Below are 21,911 nucleotides of genomic sequence, written 5' to 3'. Positions count from 1 at the left end.
AGGCATGGATTATTTCAAACTAACAAATGAAGGCATGCTTACATTCTGTTAACCCCGTGGACTCATCACAAGCCCCTCTAGAGGTCTGTGCAGTCTCCAGAAATTACGCCTGCATCGTCTGGATATCAACAGGACCGCTGAAGCCTGTGATTGGCTGCAGCGGTCAGGTGATTAAGAAAAGCGTCACAATAGAGAAACATCCCATTATATTTGATGTTTTAAAAACATCCATGCCTACAAAAAAAATGGCATCGGACAACCCCTTTAATCAATTTCTCACACTTACGTGGTGTCAATTGGGAATGTTTTAATGTTCTAAACCCCTTTCACATTGCGTTTCAGTGGCCCAGTCGGGGCATCTGTTCGAAATCCTACCCCTCTCCCCCACAAAACGTGTTTCGGACGTATGTGCAGACAGGGCCATTGACTACAATGGAGGAGACAGAGCAAGCGTATGCTCTGTCTTGCACCATTTTCAGGTCTATACGCTTTCTGCAGGCGGATGCCCAGATGTAGCAGACTACGTTCGGGTGTCCGCCTGCAAAAAGCGTATACACCCGAAAATGGTGCAAGACAGAGCATACGCTTGCTCTCTATGCTCCATGATACTCAATGGTCCTGTGGTATATACGTCCGAAACACGTTTTGTGGGGGAGGGGCAAGATTTCGGACGGATGCCCTGACGGAGCAACTGAAACGCAATGTGAAAGTAGCCTAACCCTGTTTCTGTCTCCACCATTGTGGCAATCCCATACTACTAGCGCACTTTATGGATCATACATTAATATTTGGAATATCTTTAGTGTAGTAGTTGTAGATACAGTCATACTCATTGTCAGACACCATTCTTCTGTGGTTTTTATGTGCACGGTTACCGTTATTCATTAATTACTTTGTCTTTACCTAACATGTTGAATAACCTAGAAGAATGATAACTATTCAGTATTACATTGGTGTAGGATTGCCATTTACCCACCTGTATAAGTAAAGTCCTAGAATCCCTTGTAACTGATCCTTCACCCCGGGGAATTGGTTTTCCTTTAACCTTACACTCCTTTGTGAAGCTTTTCAGAGTTTCCTGAAATTCTCCGAAATTAAGAAACTAAGAGACAACAAATAAAACAAAGCAGAACATGACACTAAGAAAAGTAAACAGCAATGTAAAAACGAACGTGATCTGTGTCCATAAGTAATGGGATCACTTTCTGTATGGTGAGTTTAATAGTTTCTCTGAAAAGTTCCCTGCTCCGGGGTGGCATTCCATATAATTACTTTGGGAAACAGGGAGTAATTAATGTAACATAAGAATATATGTATATGATGAGCGCCACGTAGGCAGATATGCACATTCTGGAAAACGGAAGCCAGAGCGCAACGTGATTGTTTGATGAGGGGCCCCGCGCAGGTCATGGGAAGACTTACATTGGTTCTGCCTGATGAACGGAAAAAAGTAGTTTTTTTCATAAGATTATAGAAATTGTTCCTTGGTAACTTTGGTTACATAAGCTATGATATGACTAAGGATCCTCTCTGATCCAAAACGCGTCATCTTTTAATCATTTTTTTTTTAGTTTATCATGGTTTTTAAGTTTTGAAATTATGTATATATATACATTTATTCTTTTTTTTTCCAAAAACACATTATAAACCAGTTCACCTGTCAGAGCTCATGCCAAGTAATACGCTTTGTTGCACGGATCTGGACTGGGAGAACATCCAAGGAATAGTGAAACAAATTAATGGATCCAGTAAATACGAGGAAAATCCAGGAGGCAGTAAAAAATATTGGCCAACTTTATTAAGCACGAGTTAAAATATTCCAGAACTCATGACAGTTACTGCGTGTATCTTGCACTTGCTAACAGGCTACGCGTTTCGGCGGTGGCAACCGCCTTCTTCACGGTCCCAAACCTAAAACTCAGTTATAGGTTTGGGACAGTGAAGAAGGCGGTTGCCACCGCCGAAACGCATAGTCCATTACTGCGTGTATCTTGCACTTACTAACTGTCATGAGCTCTGGAATATTTTAACTCATGCTTAATAAATTTGGACAATATATTTTTTACTGCCACCTGGATTTTCCTCGTATTTGCTGGATCCATTAATTTGTTCTAATTATACATACGGTATATATTTGCTGGATACATTTTTGGTTCTACAAATGTTTCTATGCTATGGGTTTTCATGCAAAAATGTTTCCAATGCAATAGTATTTTCTTATTCCACCTACTTGGCTAGGTTAAAAATATATTTACCCATCTCTGCCCCTCTGTCAAGACTGCAGTGGTGATGGCACAATTAAATCACATGTGGCCACCGCAAACTGTTAGCAAAGATCAATGGTCTCGGTGGAAGGATACAGCGGAGTTTGTTATTTTTACCCCTGTGAGCCTATAGATTATTTTATATACAGTCACGCTCAAAAGTGTTGGTACCCATGAAATTGTTCTAAAAAAATGAAGTATTTCTCCCAGAAAATTATTGCAATTATATACGTTTTGTTATACACGTTTATTTCCTTTGTGAGTATTGGATTATGGATAAACAACTTTGTTTCAAACATGTGATGCTCCTTCAAACTTACCTGTGGCAAGTAATAGATGTGGGCAATATGAAAATCACACCTGACACCAGATAAAAAGGGGAGAAGCTGACTCAATGTGTGCATTGTGTTTCTGTGTGTGCCACACCAAGCATGGAGAACACATCGAAGAGAACTGTCTGAGGACTTGAGAACCAAAATTGTTGAAAAATCTCAACAATCTCAAGGTTATAAGTCCATCACCAGAGATCTTGATGTTCCTTTGTCCACGGTGTGCGGTATACGCAAAAAGTTTATAACCCATGGACTATAGCAAATCTCCCTGGATGTGGACAGCAGAGAAAAACTGATGAAAGTTTGCAACGCAGGACAGTTCAGATGGTAGATAAGAGCACCAATCAAGTTTAACCCCTTAACGACCGCGGGCAGTAAAATTACGTCCTAGCGGTCATAACGTTACTGCCCGTGGTCTGCCGGCAGCAGCATGCCGCGATCGGCGCACATCTCAGCTGATTTTCACAGCTGAGATGTGTGCCTGCTAGGCACGAGCAGAATCGTTATCTGCACGTGCCATTTAACCTCTGTAATGGCGCTGTCAATATGTGACAGCGCCATTATAAACGCGATCATGGTAAAGTTTTACTTACCGCCCGATACCGGAAGTCACATGACATGATCACGTGACTTCCGGTGGTTGTCATGGTAGCACAGGGTCATGTGATGACTCCTGTGCTAGACATGAACCACTTTCACTTTCGCTTTGTACGGAGGCCAGGGAAGCAGAAAGTGCACGTATCTGCTGTTTACAGCTGTGTAGCTGTGATCAGCAGATAGTGCAGAGCGATCGGATTACTGATCGCTATACCCCCTAGAAGGACTAGTAAGAAAAAAAAAAAAAAGAAGTTTTAAAAAATTAAAAAAAAAACAAAACAAAACCTAAAAGTTCAAATCACCCCCCCTTTCGCCCCATTGAAAATTAAAGGGTTAAAATATTAAAAAATATACACACATTTGGTATCGCCGCTTTCAGAAATGCCCGATCTATCAAAATATAAAATCAATTAATCTGATCAGTAAACGGCGTAGCGGCAAAAAAATTCCAAACGCCAAAATGACGGGTTTTTTGTCGCCACAACTTTTGCACAAAATGCAATAACAGGCGATCAAAACGTAGCATCTGCGCAAAAATGGTACCGTTAAAAACGTCAGCTCGAGTCGCAAAAAATAAGCCGTCACTCTGAGCCATAGATCCCAAAAAATGAGAACACCAGAGGTCACGGAATATGGTGTAAAACGTGCGCCACTTTTTTCAGACAAACTTCCGAATTTTGTTTAACCCCTTATATAAAAGTAAACCTATACATGTTTGGTGTCTACGAACTCGCACTGACCTGAGGCATCACACACACACACATTAGTTTTACCATACAATGAACACAGTGAATAAAATATCTCAAAAACTATAGTGCTATCGCATTTTTTTTGCAATTTTTCTGCATTTGGAATCTTTTTGCCGTTTTCCAGTACACTATATGGTAAAACCTATGGTTTCATTTAAAAGTACAGCTCGTTCCGCAAAAAATGAGCCCTCACATGACCATATTGACTGAAAAATAAAAAAGTTACGTCTCAGAAAAAGAATGGCGAAAAAAAAAACGGAAAGCGAAAAACCGGCCAGTCGTGAAGGGGTTAAAGAAATTCAAGCTGTCCTGCAGGCTCAGAGAGCATCAGTGTCAGAGTGATCTGTCTACATTTGAATGAAATTAAATGCTATGACAGGAGACCCAGGAAGTCTCCACTGCTGACACAGGGACATAAAGAAAATCTAGTCTGCAATTAGCCAAAATGTACATGAGTCTTCAGGGAAAGTATCTGTGGACAGAGGAGACCAAGATAGAGCTTTTTGGTAAAGCAGATCATTCTACTGTTTACCTAAAGCAGAATGAGGCCTACAAAGAAAAGAACACGTACAAGAAGTACATACAGTCAAATATGGAGGAGGTTAAAAGAGGTTGTGGGGTTGTTTTTGCTGCTTCTGGCACTTAGTGCCCTGACTGTGTGCAAGGCATCATGAAATCTGAAGGTTAGCAAAGGATTTTGGGTTGCAATATTGTGCCCAGCGTCAGAAAGCTGGGTTTGTGTCCTAGGTCATGGGTCTTCCAGAAGGACAATGACTCCAAACACTTCAAGAAGCACCCAGAAATGGATGGAAACAAAGTGATGGAGAGTTGTGAAGTGGTCAGCAATGAATCCAGATCTAAATCCCACTGAACAGCTGTGGAGAGATCTTAAAATTCCTGTTGGGAGACGGCATCCTTCAAATATGAGAGACCTGGAGCAGTTTGCAAAAGAAAAGTGGTCCAAAATTCCAGTTGAGAGGTTTAAGAAGCTTGTTAATGGTTACAGGAAGCAATTGATTGCAGTTATTTATTCCAAAGGGTGTTCAACCAAATATTAAGTTGAGGGTGCCAACAAATTTCTCTGGCTCATTTTTAGGGTTTTGTGTAAGATTATGTCAAATTTGCAGCAAAGTTGTACCAATACACACAAAGGAAATAAATGTGTATAGCAAAATATGTGTAATTGCCATAATTTTCTGGAAGAAATAATTCATTTTGTGGAACAATTTCAAGGGTGCTAATACTTTTCAGCATGACTGTATATAAATAATCAAAAGCATGGTTTTAAACAACAAAACAAGAAAAAAAAACTAATGTGAATGGTTATATCTCACAGGTAAGGGCTGCTTCTCACTTGCGAGTTTCTCGCAGTAGAGCAATGCGAGAAAATCTCGCATTGGAATCGGACACATGTTAGTGAATGATTCAGGTCTCATCTGCGATTTTTTTCTCAGTCCGAATCGGACTGAGAAAAAAATCGCAGCATGCTGCTTTTTTGCGAGTTTCTACTGCGAGTTTCTCCAATGCAAGTCTATGGGAGCGTGTAAATAATCGGATGTCACGGGACGGCATTCACACCATCCTAGTGACATCCGATTTTCTAAATACATTTCTCGCAGGTTTCCTAAAACACTGGAAACGAGTGATGTCTCACAATGTCTGTCAATCACTATTCTCTGTCAGTCGGTCTCTCCCTCTCGGTCTCTATTCTCTCTCTGTCGGTCCGTCACTATCTCTGTCCCTCTCTCACAGTCTGTCGGTCATTTTCCCCTCCTCTCTAATACTCACCGATCCCCGGCGCTGCACGGCATTCACACTGCTGCGGCGGCTTTTACTATTTTGAAAAAGCCGGCCGCTCATTAAACAATCTCGTATTCCCTGCTTTCCCCGCCCACAGGCGCCTATGATTGGGTGCACTGCACCCAATCACAGCAGCCGGTGGGCGTGTCTATACTGTGCAGTGAAATAAATAAATAAATAATTAAAAAACAAAATGGCGTGCGGTCCCCCCCAATTTTAATACCAGCCAGACAAAGCCATACTGGTATTAAAATTGGGGGAAGGCTGGTATTCTCAGGATGGGGAGCTCCACGTTATGGGGAGCCCCCCAGCCTAACACTATCAGCCAGCAGCCACCCAGAATTGCCGCATACATTATATGCGACAGTTCTGGGACTGTACCCGACTCTTCCCGATTTGCCCTGGTGCGTTGGCAAATCGGGGTAATAAGGAGTTAATGGCAGCCCATAGTTGCCAATAAGTCCTAGATTAATCATGTCAGGCGTCTATGAGACACTCTCCATGATTAATCTGTAAGTTACAGTAAATAAACACACACACCCGAAAAATCCTTTATTAGAAATAAAAAACACAAACAAATTCCCTCATTACCAATTTAATAAGCCCCAAAAAGCCCTCCATATCCGGCGTAATCCACGGACCTCCAGCGTCGCTTCCAGCATGAAGGTGACAGGAGCTGCAGCAGACACCGCCGCTCCGGTCACCTCCACACAGTAACTGAGGTGAGTAGCGCGATCAGCTGAGCTGTCACTGAGGTTACCCGCTGTCACTGTTGGAGGATCCAGCGGTGGCCGCGATTAACCTCAGTGACAGCTCAGCTGATCGCGCTACTCACCTCAGTTGCTGCTTGGAGGTGACCGGAGCGGCGGTGTCTTCTGCAGCTCCTGTCACCTCCATGCTGGAAGCGACGCTGGACCATCCTGGATTACGCCGGATATGGAGGGCTTTTTGGGGCTTATTAAATTGGTAATGAGGGAATGTGTTTGTGTTTTTTATTTCTAATAAAGGATTTTTTCAGTTGTGTGTGTTTATTTACTGTAACTTACAGATTAATCATGGAGGGTGTTTCATAGACGCCTGACATGATTAATCTAGGGTTTAGTGGCAGCTATGGGCTGCCATTAACTCCTTATTACCCCGATTTGCCAACGCACCAGGGCAAATCGGGAAGAGCCGGGTACAGTCCCAGAACTGTCGCATATAATGTATGCGGCAATTCTGGGCGGCTGCTGGCTGATATTGTTAGGCTGGGGGGCTCCCCATAACGTGGAGCTCCCCATCCTGAGAATACCAGCCTTCAGCCGTATGGCTTTATCTGGCTGGTATTAAAATTGGGGGGGACCGCACGCCATTTTTTTAAATTATTTATTTATTTATTTATTTCACTGCACAGTATAGACACGCCCACCGGCTGCTGTGATTGGGTGCAGTGAGACACCTGTCACTCAGCGTGGGGGCGTGTCTCACTGCAACCAATCATAGGCGCCTGTGGGCGGGGAAAGCAGGGAATACGAGATTATTTAATGAGCGGCCGGCTTTTTCAAAATAGTAAAAGCCGCCGGAGCAGTGTGAACGCCGTGCAGCGCGGCACCGGGGATCGGTGAGTATATGAGAGAGGGCTGCTAACTTCAGTCACTCGGGGGATTAGTGGTCACCGGTGAGCCCTTCACTGGTGACCGCTAATCAGGACGCGGCACAGACAGAGCCGCAGCATGACAATGAAGTCGGGTTAAGTTCACCCGATTTCATTCTGATTGTGCGGCTCTGTCTGTGTCTGCTGTCATCTGCCATTCAGCTCTGCTACATGGCTGTCTGTGTCTGCTGTCAGCGGCCATGTAGCAGCGCTGAATGGCAGATGACATAGTAAAAAATACGCATTACACACGCATTACACACGCTAGTAAAATCATTAATTTATTCAGAAATAGCATCGCACTTGCGTTGCACTCGCACCTAACGTCAGCCGAGTTTTTTTCAGCCCAGTCGGACCGATTTTACTCGCATAGATGTGTTTCCACCCTATTACAGTGCCTACAAGTAGTATTCAACCCCCTGCAGATTTAGCAGGTTTACACATTCGGAATTAACTTGGCATTGTGACATTTGGACTGTAGATCAGCCTGGAAGTGTGAAATGCACTGCAGCAAAAAAGAATGTTATTTCTTTTTTTATTTTTTTTTTTAAATTGTGAAAAGTTTATTCAGAGGCTCATTTATTATTCAACCCCTCAAACCACAAGAATTCTGTTTGGTTCCCCTAAAGTATTAAGAAGTATTTCAGGCACAAAGAACAATGAGCTTCACATGTTTGGATTAATTATCTCTTTTTCCAGCCTTTTCTGACTAATTAAGACCCTCCCCAAACTTGTGAACAGCACTCATACTTGGTCAACATGGGAAAGACAAAGGAGCATTCCAAGGCCATCAGAGACAAGATCGTGGAGGGTCACATGGCTGGCAAGGGGTACAAAACCCTTTCCAAGGAGTTGGGCCTACCTGTATCCACTGTTGGGAGTGGAAGGCTTATGGAACTACTGTTAGCCTTCCACGGCCTGGACAGCCTTTGAAAGTTTCCACCCGTGCCGAGGCCAGGCTTGTCCGAAGAGTCAAGGCTAACCCAAGGACAACAAGGAAGGAGCTCCGGGAAGATCTCATGGCAGTGGGGACATTGGTTTCAGTCAATACCATAAGTAACGTACTCCACCGCAATGGTCTCCGTTCCAGACGAGCCTGTAAGGTACCTTTACTTTCAAAGCGTCATGTCAAGGCTCGTCTACAGTTTGCTCATGATCACTTGGAGGACTCTGAGACAGACTGGTTCAAGGTTCTCTGGTCTAATGAGACCAAGATCGAGATCTTTGGTGCCAACCACACACATGACGTTTGGAGACTGGATGGCACTGCATACGACCCCAAGAATACCATCCCTACAGTCAAGCATGGTGGTGGCAGCATCATGCTGTGGGGCTGTTTCTCAGCCAAGGGGCCTGGCCATCTGGTCCGCATCCATGGGAAAATGGATAGCACAGCCTACCTGGAGATTTTGGCCAAGAACCTCCGCTCCTCCATCAAGGATCTTAAGATGGGTCGTCATTTCATCTTCCAACAAGACAACGACCCAAAGCACACAGCCAAGAAAACCAAGGCCTGGTTCAAGAGGGAAAAAATCAAGGTGTTGCAGTGGCCTAGTCAGTCTCCTGACCTTAACCCAATTGAAAACTTGTGGAAGGAGCTCAAGATTAAAGTCCACATGAGACACCCAAAGAACCTAGATAACTTGGAGAAGATCTGCATGGAGAAGTGGGCCAAGATAACTCCAGAGACCTGTGCCGGCCTGATCAGGTCTTATAAAAGACGATTATTAGCTGTAATTGCAAACAAGGGTTATTCCACAAAATGTTAAACCTAGGGGTTGAATAATAATTGACCCACACTTTTATGCTGAAAATTTATTAAAATTTAACTGAGCAATATAACTTGCTGGTTTGTAAGATTTATGCATCTGTTAATAAATCCTGCTCTTGTTTGAAGTTTGCAGGCTCTAACTTATTTGCATCTTATCAAACCTGCTAAATCTGCAGGGGGTTGAATACTACTTGTAGGCACTGTAAATATAAGCTTGTAAAAGGTTATAAGCTGGGATGTGAAGATAAACATGAAGCTCTGTTCACACTGTTTTTGAATTTTTATATCATCCTCACCAAAATCCTCAAAAAAAAGTCAACTATTGAAAGTCTGTTTCAAGTTATTTTTGAAACTTTGTAGATTTTCTAGCTTTTTCTTTTTCCTGAAGAGGCTTTGAAAACCACCTAGCAGAAAAAAAAGACAGCGCATGTAATTTCTTTGAAGAGGATCCTGAAGGAATCTAGAGCAAACCGAGCACTGTCAAATTAAAAAAAAAGTCTTCTAAGGTCCTGTGCGCACTAGAAAATGGAATTTTCTTAAGAAAATTCCGGACCCTCTTAAAGATTACTGCACCTGCGGTAAAAAAAAACGCTGCAAACCGCACCCGAAATCCGCATGCGGTTTTACCACGCTGCGGATTGGCTGCGGTATGTCCCTGCGTTATTTTGATAGCACAGGGAGATGCTCACCTATCCCCGCTCCTGCTGTCCGTGGTGCTGAAGTCTACCGCGATGCTGTGTCCCGTGCTGCTGTCTCCGGCACTCTGCTACTTATGGGTCGGCTGTACAGTGCATAACTGCATATGCATGAGCCAGCCTGTAAGCAGGAGACCAGCGTCCAGAAACAGCCTCGCTGGAGAAGGTGAGTATAAGATCGGCGGTGACGTCAGTTAGCTAATGTGCAGTGACAGTTGGAGTCCTCCACCTGTCACTGCAAAGCACATGAGTGAAGTCACCGCTGATCTCGCGTGGCTCACTTCACTTGCGGCCTGACCCTCACAGTAAGCAGTCATGGTCTATGGCACTAGCTCTGACTGTCAGGTGTAGCAGAGCTAGAAACATCGTGGGACCTCGTATGGATTACGTCGGACCTGGAGGGCTGTTATTGGTGGGGTTAATAAAGTGATGAAAGAGGGGTCTTTTTTGTCTTTTATTTCAAATAAAGGATTTTTGGGGTGTTTGTGTTTATTTACTTTCACTTACAGTTTTGTGATGAGGGGGTGTCCCATAGACGCCTGCCATCACTAAACTAGGACTTAGTGGAAGCTATGGATTGCTGCCATTAACTCCTTATTAACCCGATTGCCACCGCATCAGGGCAACGGGAAGAGGCGGGAAAAGTCCCGGTACTGTCGCATCTAATAGATGGGGCAATTCCGGGTGGCTCCCCAGCCTGAGAATACCAGCCCCTGGCTGTGAGGCTTTATCCTGGCAGGTTATCAAAATTGGGGGGACTGCACGCCGTTTTTTTAAATTATTTATTTATTTTACTGTACGCTATAGACCCGCCCACCGGCGTCTGTGATTGGTTGCAGTGAGACAGCTGTCAGTGTGGGGGCAGGTCTGCCTGTAACCAATAACAGCCACCGGTGAGAAGGGAAGGCGTGAATATGTTATGAGCCTAATGAGCAGCGGCTCTGGAAGATGAAAGAGCTGCTGCGGGAGCAGTGTGACAGCTGCCCGGTCATCGGTGAGTATGAAGTGCTGCTCCTACCCCTTTGCGCCAGATTGTGTTCCCCATAAACTTTATATGGGGAGCAGCATCTGGCCATATACCGGGGATCAATCCTCCGCCGACCCAGAGTCAGCAGGTGATTGATCTGCCAGCCTTCCAAACCGCAGGGACCTGCGGAAAAGAAGTGACATGCACATTAATTCCGCAGCGGAAATTCCGCAGCAAAACCCGCAGGGACAAAAAAACGCAGTGTGCGCACAGCATTTATTTATCCCCATAAGTTTTGCTGGAGAAGGACTGCAGAAATGTTATCAACATTTTCTGCAGCATTCCTTCAGCGAAATCCGCGGTAAAATCGGCAGCGTGCGCACTGGGCCTAAAACAGCTTCCAGAAAAACTTTAGGAAAAGAAAACCTCCTTCAAAATGTCCCCCAAAAAAGGAATATTATCTAAAGCAGTTTCTGATTAAAGAATTCATGGTTTTTCACCACCTTAAAAAAAATGTTGTTTTCAAATATCTTAAAATATTTAAAAGGAAAAAAAACTTCAACCAGAATTTAAGAAACAAAAAAAAGTGTCAGACTCCCAAGTGCCTATATTTTTGTAGAAAAAAAAAGAAAGTTACACGATGCCCTTAGGGAATAATGTTTCAGATATAGACCTTTGTATACATACAATAAAAAGAGCACTATACTCACCTCTTTTACTAATCCAAGTATATCTGCCTCGTATGCCAAAATATCGCCCATTTTGACACTAATTGGTTACTTTCCACATAGCAAGAAACCCTAAAGCAAAAAGAAGAGCAAAAAAATTAAACCGCAAATCTGCACAATTAAGAAAGCACAAAACACCCAAAAGGAAAACCCCCGAGGACCGGATTATACTATACATGTAGAACCATTTGGATAAAGCCACATTTTTTGGATTTTTTTTCTGCTCCAGATCTTACTGTAATGGATTATTCAGATGTCTGGGTTTTTTCATGTAGGAGAAAAATAGTCGCAAATGCAAAAGTGCTTTTGTTCAGAATTTATCAGATCTTCATCAGATTGTCATTCGAATTTCAACCGAATTTCATCTGAGTTTCATCAGTTTTTCTCAGATGAGAAAAAAAACAAACATTTCTCCACCTTCTAACAGTATGTGAAGAATAAACAACAATCAGATGACATCCAAAAGCCGTCAGATTTGTTTTCATGGACTCATAGGTTTGCATTGGGATTTTGAGATGCTTCATTCATCTGCACAAACAATTATACTTAAGTACAAACAAGATGGGAATATCCAGCCATCTTACCGCTCAGGAAGGAAACAGGTTCTGTTTACTAGAGATGAACATGCTTTGGTCAGACATGTGCATATCAACAAAAGTGTAAGACCTTATGAAGATGCTGGTAAGATTTTGTCATTATCCACAGTGAAACGAGTGCTGTATCAACATGGGATGAAAGGCCACTCTGCCAGAAAGAAGCCATTACTCGAAAAGTACATGAAAAAGCCAAATCAATGTTTGCAAATGTACATAGGAACACAGACCTTATTTTTTGGAGTCATGTCCTGTAGTCTGACGAAAGTAAAATTGAACTGTTTGGCCATAATGACCATCGTTACTTTTGGAGGAAAAAGGGAGAAGCTTTGAAGCCTAAGAACACCATTCCAGACTGGTGTACTTCACAAAATAGATGGCATCATGAGGAAAGAACATTATGTGGCAATACTGAAGCAGCATGTCAAGACATCAGCCAGGAACTTAAAGGGAACCTGTCACCAGTTTTTTCCGTTATGAGCTGCGGCCACCACCAGTGAGCCCTTACTTGCACCTACCTTTTCAGCTTTGCCCATAAATTTTTAATAGGATTGAGATCAGGGCTTTCTGATGGCCACTCCAAAATATTGACGCATGAGGAAAGGTTAAAGACTACCCACATGTGCACACTACAACATTTTGATCTGCCCTAAGCCGAGCAACTGAAAGTGTGCATGTGCAGGAAGCGACATCCACACGGGGCTGGGCAGGACAACGCTCACACAAGATGGAGGAGGCGCTGGCCCAAAAGCAGCGACACCCATCGGACCGGACCACCCACTAGGTGAGTATTATAAAGGTGTTTTTTAACGTTTTACGAAGCAGCCTGGGCTCTTATATACAGCATTCTGGAAAGCTGGAAATAAGGGCTCACTGGTAATGGCCACAGCTCATAAGAGAAAAACCTGGTGACAGGTTCCTTTTAAATCTTGTGTGGAAATGGGTCTTCCAGATGGACAATAACCCAAAGCCAAACTGGTTACAAAGTGGCTTAAGGATAACAAAGTCAATGTTTTGGAGTGGCCATCATTAAACCCTGATCTCAATCCTATTTAAAATGTATGGGCAAAGCTGAAAAGGCAGGTGTGAACAAGGCGACCTATAAACATGGCTCAGTTACACCATTTATGTCAGGAGGAATAGGTCCAAATTCCTACCAAATATTTTGAGAAGCTTGTGGAAGGATATCCAAAATGTTTGACCCAAGTCATACAGATACTAATGAAATGTATGTAAACTTTTGACTTTGCAGAAAGTAATAAAAATGTCTTAAAACATTCTCTCTCTCATTATTCTGGCATTTGGCAAATATAAATCATTTTGGTTCCTAATTGACCTAAAACGAGAAAGGTTTATTCTGATTTCATGTCAGATAGTGAGAAACAAATGCATGTGTGTCTTTATAGATAGTGTAGGGAAGCTTCTCATTTCAACTGTACATACAAAAAAATGCACAACATATTTGCCCCAAATCTGCCTGGTCTGAACCGACCCTCACTGGGTGCCACCCCTGGACCTGGCTTTTCTACTTCATAGTGTTTACTTCAGGAATTCTTGTCTCCAGGGCAGAAGGTGTCATTGTAGATAGATGTACTGAATTAGGACGCCCTGTACCCAGCAGAGCTCTGTTCTTTGTTCCGCTTTGTTGGCTGGTAATAAAGACTCCAAACGATATAATGTGATTACACATCAAGGTAACTTTATTATGTCTTGTCTGCCACTTCCCATATAATTATATAGCTTCTGACTATACAAGTCCAAGAAACAACACACCAATATCTGCACATTACTATTAACATTCATATTTACAGACGAAAGCCATATTTACAGACAAAAGGACTTTAACCCTCAATATACAACACTGAAAATATTCAGACTTAAGAAATTCAGTGACCAAAAATTAAAAAAAAAAAAAATATGAAAATTGCTCTTAGAATAATCCCCACTGTCCTTTCACGGGTACATTCTTAGCCTAATGCGGGCGTCACACGAGACGATATATCGGGCGATATGTCAGCGGGGTCACGTCGTAAGTGACGCACATCCGGCATCGTTTGATATATTGTAGCGTGTGACAGCTACGAGCGACGGTGAACGAGCAAAAATATTCACCTTAGGCTGCTTTCACACTACATTTTTTTAACATGTGTCATGAACGTTTTTTTGCTGTAAAAGCGGATCCTGCTTTTACAGCAAAAAAATGCATGCAAACGCATATTATTTTGCAGGATCCTGTCACTGGATGTTTAGGGGCGGGCATTGGAGTCATGTGATCGGGAGTGATGGGAACTAAACGTGCCAGACTGGGAGCCGGCATCTCACAGCTGCAGAGGATCGTAACCAAGGTAAACATCGGGTAACTTGCTTGGATGCCCGATATTTATCTTGGTTACGAGCGTCTGCACACGTAACCAACGTAAACATCGGGTAACTAAGAGAAGTGGTTACCCGATATTTACCTTGGTTACAAGTGTCCGCAGCTCTCAGGTGGGGGAGAGACAGAGAGAGAGAGGGAGGAGAGACAGGGGAGAGAGATGGGAGGAGAGAGAGGGAGGGGGAGAGAGACACTGATCACGGAGGCTGGTTTCTGGGCATGCTCAGTAGAGCAAGCAGGATCCTGTCTATCAGCATGTCAGTGTTCACATGCGTTTGCATGCTGTTTAGTCAGGATCCAGCAATTTGCAGTATTTGGACGCAGCTCAAAAACGCTACAAGTAGCGTTTTTGGAAAATGTTAAAAAACTGCAACTCGCTGGATCCTCACTATAACGCACGCAAACGCATGTGAACGCATGTTAACGCATGTTAACGCGAGTCCATTGCAAATGCATTGAAATGAAAACGCATTTGCACTGGATCCGTTTTTGCGTTAAAAAAACGTTCATGACGCATGTTAAAAAAACGTAGTGTGAAAGCAGCCTTATCGTTATCGTTGCTCGTTGACACGTCGCTCATTTTCAAAAAGTCGTTTCTTCTTCTCTGCGCCGGTTGTTCATCGTACCAGGGGTAACACACATCGCTCCGTGTGACACCCCGGGAACGACGAACACAGCTTACCTGTGTCCCACCGGCAATGCGGAAGGAAGGAGGTGGGCGGGATGTTTACGTCCCGCTCATCTCCGCCCCTCCACTTCTATTGGCCGGCCGTTGTGTGATGTCGCTGTGACGCCGAACGTCCCACCTCCTTCAGGAAGTGAATGTTGCCGCCCACAGCAACGTCGGCTTAGCAGGTAAGTACGTGTGACGTGGGTTTAACGACTTTGTGCGCCACGGGCAACTAATTGCCCGTGACACACAAATGACAGGGGCGGGTGCGATCGCTCCTGCAATCGCACGATAGATCGTCAAGTGTGACGCCCGCATAACACTGGGGTTGTGCGGGGGCGCACAACCCAACCCTTAAAAGGTGAGCAGTGAATAAAAGTGTTTTAGTTTTCAATATCGCTGGTACTCCTCATTGCGCTCCGCTCTAATTTTTCTTATTCACTGTCATATATGGGCACAGAAAAATACCCACATGGATAAGTCACGCAGGTAAGTCCACATGGAGCTCTGCAACTGAGGTGGCATGTCCCGTGTGGAGTGTACAGATCTGACCGGCGAGATACTTTGCACATGTCTGCACCAGATTTCAGCACCAAATTTGCACCTCCTGGCAGAAAATTGCACCGAAACGGCGTCAAAATCGTTTGTGTTCATTTCTTTGCCAAGAGATCCAGATTTGGTGCTGAAATTTATACATTATATTCCTGCACCAAATCTGCATCTCCTGACAAAAAACGTCACATCACTATTGCATCAAAACTGCATCATGTTTTGATGCGCTTTTTTTAGCCATAAGATGCAGATTAGGGGAAGGACTATGGTGTATAAATTTCAGCACCTAATCTGAATTCTGCGGTTTTCTGTCAGGAGATGAAGGTCTGTGAACTCAGTGACCTCACCTGAGGTGAGGTCATTGAGGTTAATGAGGTCACCTGAGGTCAGTTTACCTGCGGTCAAAGCTGAGGTACCATGGGATCATTAGTATCATGTGAGGGTGTGGGCTCTAATCACGAATATGGGGCACTCTGGCTGACATTGCACTGGGTAACTGACTAGTAATGTCTTGGTGCACTGTGTTACTGTAATAGTACTATGTGAAGGTTCTTTAAATGACAATATGATTGAGAACTTTTGCTGGCAGCATAAAAGAACAAAAAAAAAGCAATAGTGAAGTTCATCTATACAGAAATCACTGTGCTGACACACACACGTGTGTGTGTGTGTGTGTGTGTGTGTGTGTGTCTCTATAGCTCTCTCGACATTGAAGAGATAGAGCATAGCTGGGCCCCACCAAAAAGTCAGTTAGTTAGTACCATGTCATGATGCCAGGTAGTGCTCTACTGTCCCCAAAACTGCCAGTCTAGGTGTCCTATCCTACTCTCACATATAGTACCCTCCCATGAGCTCTGAACAGTCAGTCTTTATACAAGTCTGATGTTGGTTCTGACTGTTCAGTTATCAGGTATCATTGCCAAGTCCATGCTGCTCCAATAACACAGCACCACCAGGACCTTCCAATCACACAGAACACATATGGGTTTGTTTCAGTGCAGGAAATTTTACATGTGGGTAATATTTCATGGTGGTGATAGTCGCATATTATTTCTGTGAACAATATTCATGTGAGCTCTTTTCCTAAAACCAAGAAATGCATTTTATATTTTCTGACCCTCAAGTCTTTGCACTTTTAAGACCAATTTTCTGCACCGTCAGGGCATTGTCCCTGTGCTGCGTTTATCCCCAAGCCTTGGCTTCCACCATATTTACAGATATAACAGAGATGTAATTCTTGGGCTAAGAATACCAGAGGGAGTGAAATCAGTATCTGCGAATGCAATGTTTTATATGCCAGTGCTAAACACACACTTGCTAGAATAAGCCATATATATTAATAGTATCTGTCAACAGGTTTTCCCTATGTAATCCAGAGGCACCACATTAGAAAAATTGAATATCTTCTCTAGGACCCTGCTTCTGACCCGAGTAAGTGCAAAAAGAAAAACTGATCGGAATTGTCTGGCCCTATAAGGCTGCTTTCACACATCCGGTTTGAGCCGTGCGCCTCAATCCGGCTGTGAAACCTGTGCAACGGATGCGGTGAAAACACCGCATCCTTTGCATACGTTTTTTATATGCGGCCCATCCGGTTTTTGCCGCTTGCGGCATGCTACTGAGCTTGCGCAGGGATGCATTGAGAAAAGCGCCGCATCGGCCGGATGAGGCGCGATGCGGGTTTTTTTGCCGCACAAAAAAACGTGCCAGGCAACGTTCCATCCAGCCGCCGCATCGGCTAAATCTGCCGCATGCGGCAAAAACCGGACCGAACGCAAGGCCATGCGGCACAATGCGGCACTAATTAAAGTCTATGCAGGAAAAACGCAACCGGCAGCAAAAAAAAACGGTTGCGTTTTTCCTGCAAAGTGCCGGATTGTGCCGCATAGGAAAAACCGGAGGTGTGAAAGCAGCCTAAGAGAATGAGAGCTGTGCGGTCCGATGGGTGTCTGTGGTCTATGCTCCGTGCCGATATGGCACCGGTTTACATAGAGAAAACCTTACGTCAGGTTTCCTTTAAGTTGTGCACATCTCCTTTGGCACATTAAACTGAATACTCTGCTAGCTATGTGCTGACAAACCTTTCCTCTATAATTTAGGACACTTTTTAGCGTAAAATATATAAAAGTCACAGGTGGCTTTCATCTTGTTGAGCCCCAACATTATTTATTTTATTTTTTTTTTAAATAAAGAAGACTAGAGGCATCAGCATAACTTCAGGCACAGATCAAATGTGATAATTTTTCCACCATAAATTCTGGTGCACAGAACTTGAAAAAACCCCAAGGAGTGAAGCAGCAGACTCCTCCCAGGGAATATCAGAAATCACAAGTAACCTTGGATTACATGCTACTTGAAAAGGGAATCTGTCAGCTTGATTTCACCCCAAAACGGTTTGTATGTGCATGTACAGTTAGGTCCAGAAATATTTGGACAGTGAAACAAGTTTTGTTATTTTAGCTGTTTACAAAAACATGTTCAGAAATACAATTATATATATAATATGGGCTGAAAGTGCACACTCCCAACTGCAATATGAGAGTTTTCACATCCAAATCGGAGAAAGGGTTTAGGAATCATAGCTCTGTAATGCATAGCCTCCTCTTTTTCAAGGGACCAAAAGTAATTGGACAAGGGACTCTAAGGGCTGCAATTAACTCTGAAGGCGTCTCCCTCGTTAACCTGTAATCAATGAAGTAGTTAAAAGGTCTGGGGTTGATTACAGGTGTGTGGTTTTGCATTTGGAAGCTGTTGCTGTGACCAGACAACATGCGGTCTAAGGAACTCTCAATTGAGGTGAAGCAGAACATCCTGAGGCTGAAAAAAAAGAAAAAATCCATCAGAGAGATAGCAGACATGCTTGGAGTAGCAAAATCAACAGTCGGGTACATTCTGAGAAAAAAGGAATTGACTGGTGAGCTTGGGAACTCAAAAAGGCCTGGGCGTCCACGGATGACAACAGTGGTGGATGATCGCCGCATACTTTCTTTGGTGAAGAAAAACCCGATTACAACATCAACTGAAGTCCAGAACACTCTCAGTGAAGTAGGTGTATCTGTCTCTAAGTCAACAGTAAAGAGAAGACTCCATGAAAGTAAATACAAAGGGTTCACATCTAGATGCAAACCATTCATCAATTCCAAAAATAGACAGGCCAGAGTTAAATTTGCTGAAAAACACCTCATGAAGCCAGCTCAGTTCTGGAAAAGTATTCTATGGACAGATGAGACAAAGATCAACCTGTACCAGAATGATGGGAAGAAAAAAGTTTGGAGAAGAAAGGGAACGGCACATGATCCAAGGCACACCACATCCTCTGTAAAACATGGTGGAGGCAACGTGATGGCATGGGCATGCATGGCTTTCAATGGCACTGGGTCACTTGTGTTTATTGATGACATAACAGCAGACAAGAGTAGCCGGTTGAATTCTGAAGTGTACCGGGATATACTTTCAGCCCAGATTCAGCCAAATGCCGCAAAGTTGATCGGACGGCGCTTCATAGTACAGATGGACAATGACCCCAAGCATACAGCCAAAGCTACCCAGGAGTTCATGAGTGCAAAAAAGTGGAACATTCTGCAATGGCCAAGTCAATCACCAGATCTTAACCCAATTGAGCATGCATTTCACTTGCTCAAATCCAGACTTAAGACGGAAAGACCCACAAACAAGCAAGACCTGAAGGCTGCGGCTGTAAAGGCCTGGAAAAGCATTAAGAAGGAGGAAACCCAGCGTTTGGTGATGTCCATGGGTTCCAGACTTAAAGCAGTGATTGCCTCCAAAGGATTCGCAACAAAATATTGAAAATAAAAATATTTTGTTTGGGTTTGGTTTATTTGTCCAATTACTTTTGACCTCCTAAAATGTGGAGTGTTTGTAAAGAAATGTGTACAATTCCTACAATTTCTATCAGATATTTTTGTTCAAACCTTCAAATTAAATGTTACAATCTGCACTTGAATTCTGTTGTAGAGGTTTCATTTCAAATCCAATGTGGTGGCATGCAGAGCCCAACTCGCGAAAATTGTGTCACTGTCCAAATATTTCTGGACCTAACTGTAGCTTTTGTATAGACAAGTACTTTTAGTAAACCTGTCCTTTCCTCCATTACTGAGAAATCGACGTTTTAATCAATATGTAAATAGGGCTTAAGTGCTATGGGTGTGACAAAGCACTTCCAAAGCATCTGCCTCTGCAGCTCTATTCTTCGCCTAGTGCCACCTTCCCCTACATGACTAACAAATAAACAACTGCACTCAGACTCTAATGCATGCAGACATTGAATTTAGGAATTTGGACATGCATTACTGCTAAGGAAATACATTTTAAAATTGAGACACTTCGCTTCTCAGAGTGCAGCTGTTTATTTGTTAGAGTAGATTTCATATTTGGTTTACACCTGTTCACATTTCTCTGTTTGGAAGTGCCATCAGTTTTCTTAGTTTAGATTATAGGGTCTCATTAGGCTGCTTTCACACATCAGTTTTTTGCCATTAGGCACAATCCGGCAAAAACTAAAAAAAACGGATCCGGCATCTGTTGCCGCCGGATCCGTTTTTTTCCCCCACAGACTTTCATTAGCGCCGGATTGTGCCGGATGGCCTTGTGTTTCATTAGTTTTTTGCTGGATCCGGCAAAATTTGCTTGTCCGGCGGCCGGATGAAACGTTGAAGTGAACGTTTTTGTGTCCAGCAGAAAAAATGGATAGCGCCGGATCTGGCGTCGTACGGCGACTTTTATAATGGAAGCCTATGGACGCTGGTTTCGGCGTAATGCGGCAAAAAAAAAAAAAAAAAACGGATTTGGCCGCCGGATCCATTTTTTATAACTGAGCATGCTCAGAATCACACCGGATCTGTCAAAAAACTGAAGGAACTGATGGAAAAAAAAGACGCAACTGATCCATTTTTCGCCGGATCGTGCCTGATGCCAAAAAACTGATGTGTGAAAGCAGCCTTAGAGATCAGCGGACCCATGGAAGTTCAGTTTGGCAGGTGCAGCCAGACTTTTGGAAACGTTCAATTTGACTTCACCTGAACCCCAATGGAAGTCACTAATAAGGCAGTTCACGTCTCCGACAACATGCAGCCAACCATAAACAGATCCCTTCCAAGAGTGGGTATGCGGGGTTTTTCCATTTTTTTTCTTTTTGGGTGCACACTACATCAGATCACAGTGTTGTTACGCCCAGTGTGAGCTGAACAAACACTTCAAGCGACTCGTATTGGGCTAAGCACTGAGCATACCTGAGCACAGCGATGCTCACGTGAGTGGTGTTCATACATAAAGCACCCGAACTCCGTCCTCGAACAGTGGTTTGGGTATTTTTTTTTTGGGAAAAGTCTGTGTTCGGTACGAACACCAAAACACGGGTTACCTCATCTCTACTTCTGATTGACCATTCCATCCCACCAGCTTAAGGCAATTTTTAATTTTCCAATAGCTAGTTTCTACCCACCCATAAAATTGTAGGCTTTTCAGTCCGGGTAGAAGCCATTAGGTAGGGACACAGTGAAAGGGATGTGCCTTGATGCTGGCTGCTGGGCTCACATAAAACTGGCCTTTTTATTGCTAAGTTTCCTTAGCAGTAATGAATGTCCAAATTCCTATATTCAATGTTTGCATACCTTAGAGTCTCAGAGTGCAGCTGTTTATTTGTTACAGTATATTTCCTGTTCGGTTTGCACCTGTTCACATTTGTCTTTTAGGAAGCACTCTTTGTTTTATTTTAGATTCCCCTACATGACTGGCAGCTCATTTTCTGCGTGACTTCAAGCAAAGAATCTATCAGTCAAGCAGATAAGACAGCGCTGAGCAGGCTATAGGGGTGCTTCACACACAGCGAGCTCGCTGCCGAGATCGCTGCTGAGTCACGGTTTTTGTGACGCAGCAGTGACCTCATTAGCGATCTCGCTGTGTGTGACACTGAGCAGCGATCTGGCCCCTGCTGCGAGATCGCTGCTCGTTACACACAGCCCTGGTTCGTTTTCTTCAAAGCCGCTCTCCTGCTGTGACACACAGATCGCTGTGTGTGACAGCAAGAGAGCGACAAATGAAGCGAGCAGGGAGCAGGAGCCGGCATCTGACAGCTGAGGTAAGCTGTATCCAAGATAAACATCGGGTAACCAAGGTGGTTACTCGATATTTACCTTAGTTACCAGCATCTGCAGCTCTCACGCTGCC

At 43.6% G+C, this 21,911-nt stretch overlaps 1 protein-coding gene across 4 annotated transcripts in view; it reads right to left on the bottom strand.

The window, feature by feature from the left end:
* The window catches only part of ARMC9 (armadillo repeat containing 9), a 294,215-nt gene that overhangs the window by 247,114 nt on the left and 25,190 nt on the right, over positions 1 to 21,911 (bottom strand). For all 4 annotated transcript variants that reach the window (XM_075340394.1, XM_075340396.1, XM_075340397.1 and 1 more), the window contains exons 2-3: positions 11,519 to 11,608; positions 977 to 1,102 (exon numbers count right to left, since the gene is read on the bottom strand). In XM_075340394.1, coding sequence (XP_075196509.1) covers positions 977 to 1,102; positions 11,519 to 11,569 — 177 coding nt within the window. In that variant the 5' untranslated portion in view covers positions 11,570 to 11,608. The remainder of the gene's footprint in view (positions 1 to 976; positions 1,103 to 11,518; positions 11,609 to 21,911) is intronic.

Source organism: Anomaloglossus baeobatrachus, chromosome 3 (genome assembly GCF_048569485.1).
Source record: "Anomaloglossus baeobatrachus isolate aAnoBae1 chromosome 3, aAnoBae1.hap1, whole genome shotgun sequence".
NCBI lineage: Eukaryota > Metazoa > Chordata > Amphibia > Anura > Aromobatidae > Anomaloglossus > Anomaloglossus baeobatrachus.
The sequence above is the reverse complement of the archived record's forward strand: the minus strand, read 5'-3'. Positions and strand labels throughout refer to the sequence as shown.